Here is a 14,909-nt window from a genome sequence, read left to right as displayed (position 1 = left end):
ACCATGTTTTTTTTAGTTTATAAAATTAAAGAAGATTTTAAGGATGTTTAAAAGTGTGAAAATAATTGTTTTTTACAATATTTTTTATTTGAAAAACATCAAAATAATATTTAATTATTATTTTTTAAAATTTATTTTTGATATTAACGCATAAAAATAATTTAAAAACACTACATTAATTTAACTTAAAATAAAATAAATTAATTTAAATAAAAACAGGTAAACACTCACTCAAAATCACCAATTTCATATGACAAACAGTTTGAGTGGCCAGAATTGCGTGACAAGTAGTTTGAGTGGCAAATAGTTTAAATAGATTTATCTTTATTGGTTGAATGGTGTGAAAGTAGGAGAGTTATGAGAGAGAGATTTGAAGTAATTTAAAATATTGGTTTGTACATAATTAAATTACTTAGATAATTTTAGGGATTATCTACATTCATTCATCACGATCCGAAGCAAGCACAGCTGCCAATATACAGTTCCATTGTCCTCAGTGAATTAGACTTTGCAAGTTTGTGTCACTCATTTATCAGTCCGAAATGCCAAGAAAACAATACCACAGATCCAGCACCCTGTGATCCAAAAACATGGAAAAAAAAAAACAAAAAAAAACATATTCTATGTTTTATGCTATCCAAATTTACTGCAACTGGTGATTTTCCATTTCTGCAACTCTCTTGTCAAACTACTTTCCAACAGCTGATCATCAGAGCCTAGAGCATCAATATCAATCTCCTGATCTGAATCTGCTTTATTCTTTTCCATTATCAAATGTGCCCCACATTTTTCTACCCGACATATTGGAACATCATAGAAGCTTATTTTGACATTCACTTCCAATTCCTCTACACCTTGCAGCGATTCCTCTGACCCGATCAACGATATACGCTGTATCCAAGAATGCTTAGTGGAATTTCTGTCAAACGTAACTGCCGCCATCGTCTCAAACAATTCAATACCATTGCTCTTATTTTTGAATGTAGCAACACACATATCAAACTGAAGAAATGATGTTTCTTGATCAGTGGCTTCATTGGTAGTCTTTAGTGCTGAAGAGGCCGAGACAACCCAAAGAAGCAGCGCTTGGAGTTTATTACCATCTGCAACTGAAACTGAGGGTAAACTAAATGATAATGATGACCCTTCTCCACGATGGCTGAACCATTCTGGTATCTCTCCATCAGCAAGGCAAATGTCATAATGTTTACCTCTGCACAATCCCTACATATTGGTTTCAAGGTAAGCAATTAAAATTTGAGTTCTTAAAACTAACATATTTACATGCTAAATGTTTGTGTTCAAGTATGTGAAGAGACAGAGAAAGAGAGACAACCTGAATAAAACTCATCTTATAGTTTTCAGATAAATTGTTGCAGTCATTTAAGTTCAAAATGGACCCGTTATTGCCCGCACATTCAATGCCCTGAATCTCTATTAAATTTCCGCACCCTTTTACATCCAGTAATGGTAGTCTTTCGTGCTGAAGAGGTGCGCTTACTCTTTCAATGGATGTGCAGTCATTGATAGACAAGAACAGGACACTTGATGGAAGCTCTGAGATTGATAGAAGATTCGAGCATCTCTCAACCGTCAAAAATTGAAGCTTAGAAAGGCGGCTAATGCTAGAAGGCAGATTGAAGAATTCATGTCCAGACAAATTCAAATTTTCAAGAAAGCACAAACTCCCAAGATCAATGGAACTTGTAGATTCAGACAAACCAGAATAACTTAGATTTAGTTCTTTCAATGAGCTGAAACTAGTGAAAGAAGCTGGTAGCATATCTATGGAGCTCGAACAGCTTTGTGGTGAAAGCCACGATGAAAATCTTGAAAACCAAGATTTAGATGGTATATCAGGTGAGTAGAAAACTTTGTTGTATCCACCAAATGATAACTTTGTCAGCTTCTTCAAAAATCTAGCTGAAGTAGGAAGTTGCTTAATCGCAGTACCCTTTGTAAACAACTCTGTTAAGGATTCTATGTCACCCAAACTCTCTGGCAATTTCTCAAGTTGTATGCACTGAGTAACGTTCAGAGTTTGAAGAGATTTTAAGTTACCCATGCTTTCTGGAAGAGTCTTTAGGCTACGACAGTAATCCAAGCTCAACAAAACAAGGCTCTTCAAATTTCCAATAGATTGATGTACCTCAACCAAACTCGGGCATTTTGTAAGTATTAGTCTCTCCAAACTAGAGAGTCCTCGGAAGTTCGGCGTTTTAGCAAGGTACTTGGAAAAGCTGAGATTGAGGATTTTCAGCTTGTTAAGAATCTGTCAAAGCAATGAGAAAATAAGAGAAAAATAGCTATGTGAAAAAATGTAACTCTAAATTAAATTTCATTAGGAAATATTTTGGGTGGCTATTGCTTATATTTTACCTTAGTCCCCTTCCAAAGTTTTCGTACGTTACTTTCTTGCATATCAAGTATAACAAGGTCGTTTAAGTGAAAATCAGACGGCAAAGATTTCAAAGGGCATCCAGACCAACAAAGCCATATCAACTCTTTGGGAAGAAGACTGTAGCTTCCCACAAGATTTGCTCTATTGATTTGGAGTAATTTTAAACGTCTCATTTTTGTAAACGATTTTGTGCTAAAAGATTCTTGCACATCTAGTGCCAGACCCTCCACAGCATCTGTTCCCTGATAGCCAACAAAGGATTAAAATATCATGACAATAATCATGCATTTCTGTTGCTTATTCATTTTTTTTTTAAAAGAAAAAATAATGGAGATGTTTATTGATAGAATCAGTTTACTATTAAGATAAGCTGAAATTTAATAACAATAATGGCATTAGAAAGATGATGAGCATTAACAAGCTCATATACGCAACAACACTTCACTTATTAGACCTTGATAAAAAAAACCTCTAATTAAATCATTCTTTATTTATGCAAAGTTATTGTTCCAAATCTTTAATTAAAGTGCAAGATGATAAAGAATGAATTGAAACTATGCATTCTAATCTGATTTTTTATCCTTAAAGATCAACTTGTTTTTTATGATTCAAATACCCCATAAAATATTATATAATTGCATTGTTTAAGCACTTCACTAGAACTTGTGTTTGGCCATATTTTTGTTCTAATTATAAGAATTGTTGTTATATTTTTATCTGTTTGCTGTGAAATATTGTATATTCATGTGTGATCCTAAGTTGATGCATTATATTGTTGTAATATATATGATTGTACGCATAAAAACTGATTTAGTACGTATTGTTAACTTGTATTAGGATTCCTACAATTTGCGGGATTCCTACAATATTTGGTTTCCTAGTTTAGGAAGTAATTAGTCTTTTCTTATTCTGTTAGGAAAGTGTAAGGTTGTATATATATACCTGTTGTATGACAAAAACAGAGATAAGAAAGCATTAATTCTTCTTGGTATCAGAGCTAAAATAGAAAAACAAACACTGAACCCTAAAATTTTCTTTGCTTCCTGCCATATCTCTAAGTAATTGCAGCGAGCAACTTAGAGTTGTTGCTGTCGGTTTCAGCGAGCAACTGTAGAGTTGTTGCTGCCCCTCCCCTGCTTTGTAAGTCTGTCTGTATTGTTCCAAAATCTATCAAAAAAACTGCCAGTTTTAGGCTATACCAACAGTAAGAGAGATGGCTGAAGAAAAGAGGGTCGGTTCTCAGGATGCTCCAGCAGCTGCTCCAATCATGGTGCAGACAGAAAATTCAAGCTTTAATATTGGTATGGTTTTGGATGAAAAAAACTATGATTTATGGGCTCCTCTCATTCAAATCCATATTGATGGAAGGAAGAAGATGGGATATCTCCGTAGGTCGATCAAGGCACCTCATGAAGACGATCCTAAATATGATGATTGGTTCTCTGAAGATCAAAAAATCAAGAGTCGGCTTTTGTCTTCAATGAAGCCTGAGATTATGAAACGGTACATTCGGTTGTCTACATGAAAGGAGATTTGGGACTCCCTTAAAGCAGCCTACTTTGATGAGAATAACGAGGCTAGAATTTATTCGTTGAATCAGAAGGCATCACGTCTTCGTCAGAATAGCCGACCTTTGGCAACCTATTTTGGGGAGCTAACTGAGATTTTTCAAGAATTGGATCACTTTAATAGAGTATCCATGGAGTGTGAAAACGACATCAAGATGTTTCAGAAATCCACTGAGAGACAACGAGTCTATATATTTCTTGGTGGTCTTGATGACAGGTTTGATCAGGTACGTGGAGAAGTACTACAGAAGGATCCCCCACTTGGCCTTCAGGCTTCTTATGCATATGTTCGTCGTGAAGCTGATAGGAAAGAAGCAATGAAGATGGAGGTTGACAAGAGTGAACCTGCTGCCATGGCAGCAAAAACCCGTGGATCATCCTCTGGGTTGAATCGAGGAGGGTCACAAAACCGGCCAGGACAAACTCGGCCTAGCCAGCCAAGCTGGGATCGTTCCCAAGGAAAATGCCCACATTGTGGCCTGCCAGGACACTCCAAGAGTCGTTGTTTTGAGCTGATTGGATATCCTGAGAATTGGGATAAAACCCGTGATCCTCGGTGCAACAAGTCACGAGCCTCGATTGCAGAAACCAGGACGGATTCAGACCAGATAGCAGACAAGGCATCTGCCATGGTTGCTGCAACAGGTAGAGATGGTAAGGCACTAAGTACTTCTACTTCTGTTATGAATAATACATGGATAATTGATTCCGGAGCTACTGAACATATGACTTGCGATTCTAGACAGGTTCCATCACTAAAAACATCAGCCCAAACCGAGGTCAATGTTGCTAATGGTAATGTCATCCCTGTTATTGGGGAAGGCATTGTTTCCCTTACTGATACCATGGAACTTGACACTGTTCTTGTGGTTCCTTCTTTAAACTATAATTTGTTGTCTGTTGCTTAAATAACCCTTACCTTACATTGTTTGGTTATTTTTTGGCCCTATTTTTGTGTTTTTAAGGATATCTGGACGCGAAAGACGATTGGTTATGGTATTAGAAGAGGAAAACTTTATTACTTGGAACTGACCACCAGTGGTTCTATCTTGCTGACTCAAGCACTTTCCAATTATGGGTCTCAAAGGAATACTAATAAAGTGTCGGATATCTGGATGTGGCACAGACGTCTTGGGCATGCTTCCTTCAGCTATCTACATAAGTTATTTCCTAGTTTGTTTGTCAGGAGTGATGTTTCCCAATTTAAGTGTGATGTTTGTGAAATGGCTAAGAGCCATCGAACCTCTTTTCCTCCAAGTTTCAATAAAAGTACCATTCCTTTTATGATTGTGCATTCTGATGTATGGGGACCGTCAAAAATAGCTACTCTTGGTGGTGCTCACTGGTTTGTCACTTTTATTGATGATTGTACCAGAATGACTTGGGTCGCTTTGTTGAAATCAAAAAGCGAAGTCAGTTCAGCCTTTCAGAGGTTTCATAAAATGATTACGGTGCAATACAACAGCAAGATCCAAGTTCTTAGAAGTGACAATGGAGGTGAATATGTTAATTTAGAACTTCGTTCCTTCCTGGAACTGCATGGGATTGTTCATCAGACCACGTGTCCGTATACTCCTCAACAGAATGGGGTTGCTGAACGAAAAAATAGACACCTGTTAGAAATGGTTCGTGCTTCACTCATTGCAGCACATCTGCCTCTACAGTATTGGGGAGAGGCGCTTACATCCGCAGCTTATCTTATTAATCGTCTTCCTTCTCATACTATCAACTTCCATACACCATTTCAGGCTCTCACATCTCAGATTAGCAGTCCACCGACTCCCAATCTTCCCCCTTGGGTCGTGGGGTGTGTAGCTTTTGTTCACCTGCATCCTCCTCAACGGCATAATAAACTGGAGCCTCGCGCCATTCGTTGTGTTTTTTTTGGGCTATGCTACTACCCAGAAAAGGGTATCGTTGTTATCATCCTTCGAGTAAAAGAATGTTTATTACACAGGATGTGAATTTTCGTGAGAATGAAATGTTTTTTGGACCTTCCACGTCCTCACTTCAGGAGGAGTATCGAAGCGGTGAAGTTCTGACCCGAGATAATACTGAAGTTTTGACATTTGATTACTCTCCTATGGCTAGAAACGAGCTACACGAAGAGCAACCAGTGCAGTCATCACGCCCAGAGTACACATCACCTGGAGAAGAGCAGCAATCCCTATGTTATGGTGATCAGGCTACTAAAAACAGCGATTTTGAGGAGCAACAAACATTGCAGGAGGAAGAACAACCCACTGGTCCCACGAGGTTGGGGCTTGATAATGAACTGCAGCCTACTACTTATAATAGAACCGAGCAACAACTGCAGCAATTGTCACAAGATTTTTCTTCTGATGGTATACATGATCCAAGTATGAACTCATCCTTTGTTAATTCTCATAACCAATCGTCTCCCACACCGGATGCAATTCCACCCCGTCACCTTCCAGAGCATATTAATCGAGGTATTCCCAAACCTATTTACGAGGCAGATCTTAAGTGTAAACACAAGTATTTCATGAGTGAGCCAAATTCTGATTCAAGAGTGAGATACCCATTAAACAATTATGTGTCTACCGGTCACCTGTCAGAATCAAATAAGTCATTTGTATATCAATTATCTATTGTATCTATTCCTAATAGTGTGCAGGAGGCCTTAGCAGATTCCCGTTGGAAAGATGCAATGAATGAAGAATTGAGATCGTTGAAGAAGAATGCTACTTGGGAAATAACTGACTTACCAGCTGGGAAGAAATCTGTGGGATGCAAATGGGTCTATACATTGAAATACAAAGCAGATGGAACAATAGATCGCTTCAAGGCAAGATTGGTGGCAAAGGGATATACACAGAAATATGGCATCGACTACACTGATACATTTGCACCAGTGGCAAAAATCAACACAGTTCGTGTTCTACTGTCCTTAGCAGCAAATCTAGATTGGCCTTTGCAACAATTTGATGTAAAAAATGCATTCCTCCATGGAGATTTAACTGAGGAGATTTACATGGACCTTCCACCCGGATGGAGTGATCCGGACATACGGAAACCCAAGGTATGTAGACTTAAGAAATCATTGTATGGGTTGAAGCAGTCTCCACGAGCCTGGTTTGGTAGGTTTACCAAATCAATGAGAGCATTCGGGTATAGACAAAGTAATTGGGATCACACGTTATTCCTGAAACACCGGGATGGAAAGGTTACAGCTCTCATTGTATATGTGGATGATATGGTAGTTACTGGTAACGATCTTGCTGAGCAAGCAGCCTTGAAAAACTATTTGTCCACAGAATTTGAAATGAAAGATCTTGGTTCTTTAAAATATTTTCTTGGGATTGAAGTGTCGAGGTGCAAGTTTGGGATATTTCTATCGCAAAGAAAGTATGTTCTTGACCTATTAAAAGAAACCGGTATGACAGCGTACAAGCCGGTATCCACTCCATTGGCTGAAGGAATGAAGTTGGGTATTGATCGGACCCAAGGATCGATTGATAAAGGGAGGTATCAACGGTTAGTAGGAAGATTGATGTACTTGAGTCACACTAGACCGGATCTGGCTCATGCCTTGAGCGTAATTAGTCAATATATGCACAATCCGGGAGAACAACACATGAGTGCAGTCATAAGAATATTGAGTTACTTGAAAGGAAGCCCTGGTAAAGGAGTTTTATTTCGAAAAAACAAGCATTTCAAAATTGAGTGCTATACGGATGCTGATTGGGCCGGATCCACGGATGATAGGCGTTCGACATCCGGGTATTTTACCTTTGTTGGAGGAAATCTAGTAACGTGGAGAAGTAAGAAGCAAAATGTTGTGTCAAGATCAAGCGCAGAAGCTGAATTTAGAGGCATGGCACTCGGTATCTGTGAAATCTTGTGGCTTAAGTTTCTATTACAAGATGTGGGGGTCAACCATAGCCAACCGATGAAGTTATTTTGTGACAATAAAGCTGCTCGTGATATTGCTCATAACCCAGTGCAACATGATAAGACCAAACATGTAGAGGTTGATCGGTTCTTTATTAAAGAAAAGCTAGATAACAAAGTAATTGAGGTTCCTCCCATAGGAACGGACGACCAAGTAGCAGATATCCTCACTAAGGCGGTTTCTAGTAACAAGTTCTCCAGGTTTCTTGACAAGTTGGGCATGTGCGACATCTACGCACCAACTTGAGGGGGAATGTTAACTTGTATTAGGATTCCTACAATTTGCGGGATTCCTACAATATTTGGTTTCCTAGTTTAGGAAGTAATTAGTCTTTCCTTATTCTGTTAGGAAAGTGTAAGGTTGTATATATATACCTGTTGTATGACAAAAACAGAGATAAGAAAGCATTAATTCTTCTCGTATTGGCAAATTATTATCTCATTTATGTAAAATCCCTTTAGGAGCAATATTGCACTTTCCAACACAACTAGTTCCTTAAAATTGCACTAAGGTTGGACAAGAAATTAAGATAAATGAGTTCTTACCAGTTCCTTGGAGAGTACATTGTATGCGTCTTTGGGAAGTACAATTCTGCTGCAATTTCCAGGATGATTACGCGACCTTTGACGAATAATCTCCCTTCCCATCTTTCGTAATGTATCATGCATCCATAAGCTATTCCAGGTGTCGATTGTTATGAGAGACCTTCCAATGAGAGTTCTGAAAGCTACTTCTGGATGGCAATCGTAACGAGCACCTACTATATCTGCTACATATTCTTTGTCTCCACCAACAAAATAGCACGCAATATCAAGGAATATCTCGCTTGTATCCACATTCAGTGCATCAAAACTTACTCTAAGCTTTCCTTGAATATCATCATGCGGAATATTTCGCCAATGGGCAATATCGATTTCCCATCCAGCTTTGTCTCTTATGGATAAATGAGAACCCAAAATTTGTAGAGCCAAAGGAAGTCCTTTGCAGTAGTCAACTACCTTTCCTGAAAGCTCCTCATAATCCTTTGCTGGATGGGTTTCCCTAAAAGCATGCAAACTGAAAAGCTCAAGAGACTGATCTCGATCCAATTCTTTAGCATGATACATTCCATCTACCCCCACTTCTGTTAGCAGATGCTTATTCTTAGTTACAACAATTATTATACTTCCGGCACCAAACCAACATCTCTCTCCCATCAATGCCTCCAGTTGTTCCCTTTTGTCCACATCGTCAAAAACAACAAGAATTTTCTTACGATGAAGTCGTTCTTTGATCAAATTCATGCCTTCATAAACATTACTGACCTTCCAAACTCTTGGTTTCAGAATATCATGAAGAAGGCGCTCTTGTAATTCAACCAGACCATTCGGCTTATCTGATATTTCCTTGACGTCCGAAAGAAAACTGCTTCCCTCAAATCCAAAATAAAGTTTGTTAAACACAGCTTTTGCTATTGTTGTCTTGCCTATTCCAGCTATCCCATGTATTCCCACGATGCCAACATCAGGTTTTGCACCTTTTAGCAAAGAAATAATACCCTGAACTCTGGAATAAATACCTACTGGGTGCTTGGCTACGTGCAAGGTTTTGTTTCCCAGTTTACAAGCTACATCACTGACAATCTTTTTAATGAATTCCGCTTCATATCTGTTCATAGAGAAAGAAAGGTATTCAAGGAAGTGCATCTTGAAAATGTAGCTCATCCATTTCTATAACTCTCTTTAAAAAAAGATCAAGTCGTCCTTTCTTGTAAATGATATTCTATTAGAAGTCTCTAGGCTGTCAAACAGACCTAGCAGCCCATATATACATGTAAAAAGTCAGTGCAGTGTGTGAGAAGAGAAAGAGTGGCGTGAGTGAGTAGAGAATTTATGCGCGCGGTGAGCGGGTGATGTGAGCTTTATCATTAAAAGAGAGCGTCTAGAGTGCAAGGGTGTCATACACATTATTTGGTGTCCAAGAATCAATATTTTGTACAGAGTTCTATTATTGAATAAAATTAAGTTATTCTGTTTATCACTATTTATCAGAGCTTTTGCCCAAAATTTTATATTCAACATTAGTTAAATATTAGATAATTAGCCAACACTACCAAGCAGGTTCAACCAAAATTTTCTTGAACATGAAAAAAAACATATTTAGGCATTGTTATCTTATTTCCTAGTAACAATTTTTTTTAATCGTTAACTTAAAACTTGCTTTAGTTAATCAATCTTGAAATTTTCTAGTCTAAATTTATGATTAACTTGTGTTTTTAATTAAATTATATAAGGATTGATGGCTAATGTGATACGGTAAATTTAATGAATTTAAAAATAATATAAATAATTGGTAAAAACAGCATTTAACTTAAAAAATAAATTCAAGACAATCAGTTAAATATTGAATCAATTCAAGCCAATCTACCAAACTAGCCACCCATTTAATAAATTCATTTTAAGCATTTTTTTTATTTATATGACTGGAAAAATAAAGGATGTAAAGCAATTAAATAAAATTAAAAACAACAAAACAATTATGATGGATTGAAACAAAAAATTTCAAATATTGAAAAAAGACTTCTATTATCTCACTTCAAAACAAAGTAAAAATTTAATAAAATAAAATCTAATTTATATTCTTAATTAATTTTTAAAATAAATATAAAAAAATCAAACATGCAACCCTAGATAGCTTATGCAAGCTTGCACCTAGTGCAAAAATTAAAGAAGTAGATTACAAACCATCTATAAAACCAATTTTTAATCACGGACAAGTTTTTGAAAAGATCAAGCTAGTATTTTTTTTATCCAAAAACCCAATTTCTATCCTATTTTAACATATAAAAAGATTCTTATTACCTAGAAAAGCTAATTTTTCAACTAAAAAACTTTAATATCATTTAAATAAAAACAAAATTAAACAAGGAAATATCTCTCTTAATCGCTCTCTATTTTTTTTTTGTTGCAAATTAAAAGCCCAGAAACACCTTAATAATACTCCTCTCGTCAAGTGGAATACTTTAAAATCAAATTTAGCTATTTTTGTGAATGGAATCCAACCCAATATCGAGTTTTTTTTATGACTAAAATAGCCACATAAAAAGTAAATTGAAACTAATTATCAATATCAAATATTAAAGGATAAAATTTAAAAGAAGAGAAAAATTGATGAAAACAAATATTAAAAAGAAAAAGGGCAACCATTTTTTTAAAATTTTTATTTTTTCATTTTCAATCTCTTGTAAATAATAATATTTTTTTTCATGAAATTAAACATTAACCCAATGAAAGGATGCATTGTTAAGACTACAATAACTATATAAAAAAATAAAAATAAATTATTTACTCTAAACCTCAATCAACACAATATTAAAAAAATAAATTAAAAAAATCAATGACCAAAACATAAAAAAATAAATAAAAACATTATGCAAATTTACAATGCATGTATATATGTATGTATGTATGTATGGAAAGCAAGTAGCCACCTAAAGTACATATATATATATATATATATATATATATATATATATATATATATATATATATATATATATATGTTTATGGTGAGAGACTAATAATTTTTGTTCTAGAACAGTAGAAAAAAATAGTGTTTACACATCTAGCACTCAGAGGAAAGGTTGCGCATATTAATGATTATTAAAAAAAATGAACTTATTAAATTTTCTAAGCCTTCTAGTTTGAAAATCATTTTCACAACTCTGCTTGAAAAAAACGTAGATATTTGCTACTTCTACATATTGCAATTAAAAAATAATATTTAATTAAAGTGGAAATATCAAGCTCAAATTGATAATAATAAAGAAATTGTTTATGTTGATATGTGCAAGTGGATTTTGACAGAGAAGACAAAGATATACCCATTTGCCTCATTGTTTAAACCAAATCCAGATAGATTTCCAGCCTCTGCAAGAGCTCCTCTCCACTTGTTGACCTTCTCCATTTCTTCCTTGAAGCGTTCTTCATGTTCATCAAAAGCTTTTGCATAACTCCCGGTCTGTTTTCGGACATCTGAAGGCTCCGTATCATAGAATATAGGAAGAACAACCTGGTCAATTCTTTGCCTGCACTCAATAATCTTTACCAGTTCGTCAAGACACCATCTAGAGGAAGCGTAGTGTTTGGAGAAGACCACTATAGAAATCCTTGATCCTTCGATTGCCTTGAAAAGTTGTGGAGAGATTTCTTCTCCTCTAGGAAGTTCATTGTCATCCCTAAAAGTATGAATTCCGGCCTGGATTAAGGCGGTATAGAGATGATCTGTAAAATTCTTGCGGGTATCTTCTCCTCTAAAACTTAGAAAAACATCATAGTTCCATCTATGTCTAGAGGATGAAGACGAAGAAGAGAACGGAGACTCAGAGTACGTGGAAGCCATAGCTGGGGCAGTTTTATCAATCTCTATAGCAAATTAGAAAGGTAGGTTGAAGAGTATGGAGAGGAGTGACGTTAATTTGCTTGTTATTTTCTCACAAATTTGAAGTACTTTGCAAAGATGATACATATAAATACTTGTGGAAGTTGATGAGAAGGTCAGTGGAAATTGGGGTCGAGTAGGTCAGCGCAGCTGTGTTTGTCCCATAGCCCTTGGCTATAGAGATTCCCATGTTAAATACTCTGGAAAATAACATTCTTTCAAAACCATGAAGTCATGAAAAGTGGTAAAAAAATGTCACATAGGCTACAATTGCATGCAGTAAGATATTTCAGACGGCATGTCTGCTCCAAGTGCATACATATATATAACTGTGTTGGAGCATCCATACCCTGTGCTTATCTATATTTTTGTTAAATTTTAGCTAAAATAACTAAAAAATCATTTTAACTAACTAGCTAAAAAACATTATCACATTTATGTTCGAAATAAAAAGTCATGAATATTTTAGTATTATTTTTAAAATTTAAATTATTAAAATATTCATAATTACTCATATAAACTATTCAAGTGATATAGACAATAAATAAAAAATTAAATCTTTGTGAATTAAAAACTTGTTTGATTTTGTGTTTTAAAAATGTTTTTGAAAAAAATTGATTTTTTTATTTTAAATTAATTTTTTTTATTTTCAGATTATTTTGATGTGTTGATATTAAAAATAAATTTAAAAAATAAAAAAAAATTCTAATATATCTTAAAACCCAAAACAAACAACAAATCATAGAAAATAATCAAAATTAAGTAGAATGTTTATATAAAAAGCATTGCCTAGAATATGCTTATAAATTCAAGAATGTCATTATCTTTCAGACCTCCCAAACTCTTTACTTTTGTTTCCATATACTTATATATTTTGAAATCAAAACAAACAACAAATCATAGAAAACATATATCAGGTTTCAATTTCAAAAAATATCAAACCTAAACAATAAACATATTCAACAATATAGGATTCAAAATTAACATTTTAACACTTCATAAAAGTCCACGAAGATCATGCATTAGCAAGCTCCTAACAAAATATAAAAAAACTATTGTCACATATGATAGATTTCTAACCTATTCCATTTCACCAAAAACAATCATCCAAATATATTCTAAGCATCTAGCAAATATTAATTATTAACTCAAAGTTGGATTAATCAAGAAACAAAATATATTTTTATATATTAATCAAAATTAAAACAAAAGACATTTAACACCAAAACAAGTTCATAAACATCTTTAAATATGTAAAACAAGTTAGAGGTGTGTCTCATGGATATCACCTACTAGGTTAGACGAAACTTATTCCTTCAAAGCTCACTAATTGTTGTTGCTTTTTTTTCTCTTTTTTGCATTGCTTTCACAAATTTCTACCCCTTTTAAAGCTAAAGGAACCTTATATAGGTTTGTGAACCTTCACAACTAGGATCGTTTTATCAATATTTTTCTCTCTTCTTTCTCCTCCTTTGAATTTTTAAGGGGTTTCAAGCTAAGATTTTGATTAAGTTTTGTTCATGATTGATCAATACTTGACTCTCTAATCTAAATGAGGAGGGTTTTGAATGGTTTTAATATCTGAAAGCTCTAGTTTTTGCTGGTTTTGCAATGGTGTTTTTATAACAAACTTGTTTTTGAAGATTTTGATTGTTTATCTAAACTAAGAGGTCAATGAGCTATTTTTGATCTTTTGATTTTGAGAGAAACGTGGTCAGCACTAGATAAGAACCTACTAAGAAGGTTTGAAGTGTGAACAAATGAAAATAAATCAATTGTTTTACACAATAGGTATCACAATTATAGCTGATTAAGTAGACCAATTTCGAAACCTCATCGAAGCAACTCTCACTTCATCGTCATCAAAGAATACTTGAAGTTGGTAGATGGGGTATATACCTTTTGTTTGGATCCAGCCTTATTTAATTTGGAGGTTTGTAGGTTCACATTCATTTGTTTGAATATACCAACTCGATCAGCCCAAAATTACCTATAGAAGAAGATGAATAGTTGGTAGACGACATGTCATCTGCCTTCTATTCCAAATGGTGTGTTTTGAACATGAACTAGATGACATGTCATCTAAGTTAAACACCCAGAAATTTAGGGTTTTAATTTTACACTTGCCAAACTTAATTATTAGCCCCAAAGTTCAACTCTTTTTCCAATTCGATCCTTGGTTATCAATTTATGCATTTTAACCTCTAATTAATCAATAAACTTTCAATTTTCTTCAATTTAACCCTTGATTAAACCAATTTCAGTCCCTAAAGCCCCTAATTGACCACTAAACTTGAATATTTATGTAATTAAACCCATGATTTGAACAAATTAACTTTTGAAAATTGCAATTTAACCCCCATACTTCAATTTCTTTCAATTAAAGCCCAAATTTAATTCAAAAATCAAATTTTTTTTGCAATTAAACCCTCAATAAATTCAACTAAACCCTGAAAAATTCTAATTGAGTTCTTAAACATCCAATTTTAAATTTTTCTTCCTAAATTCATTTTTCTAATTCAATGGGCCTTTGTCAATCCATATTAGACTACTCTAACCTTGTGTGTTTTGATCCTCCCTAACTAGTCTTTGGCAATTTTCTGCG

The 14,909-nt window shown here is 34.7% G+C and overlaps 1 protein-coding gene across 1 annotated transcript; it reads right to left on the bottom strand.

Annotated features, from left to right (window-relative positions):
* Positions 1-376: 376 nt before the first annotated feature.
* Positions 377-12,490, bottom strand: LOC133668534 (disease resistance protein RPV1-like). Its single transcript, XM_062088450.1, has 5 exons — positions 11,748-12,490; positions 8,431-9,532; positions 2,380-2,643; positions 1,337-2,272; positions 377-1,224 (listed from the first exon to the last, which is right to left on the bottom strand). Exons 1-5 carry the CDS (start codon positions 12,263-12,265, stop codon positions 634-636), a joined length of 3,411 nt encoding a protein of 1,136 aa, XP_061944434.1. The 5' UTR covers positions 12,266-12,490; the 3' UTR covers positions 377-633.
* Between the last annotated feature and the right edge of the window lie 2,419 nt (positions 12,491-14,909).

The sequence above is a fragment of the Populus nigra genome, chromosome 11 (assembly GCF_951802175.1).
Source record: "Populus nigra chromosome 11, ddPopNigr1.1, whole genome shotgun sequence".
NCBI classification, from domain to species: Eukaryota; Viridiplantae; Streptophyta; class Magnoliopsida; order Malpighiales; family Salicaceae; genus Populus; species Populus nigra.
This window is presented reverse-complemented; position numbering and strand designations above follow the sequence as displayed.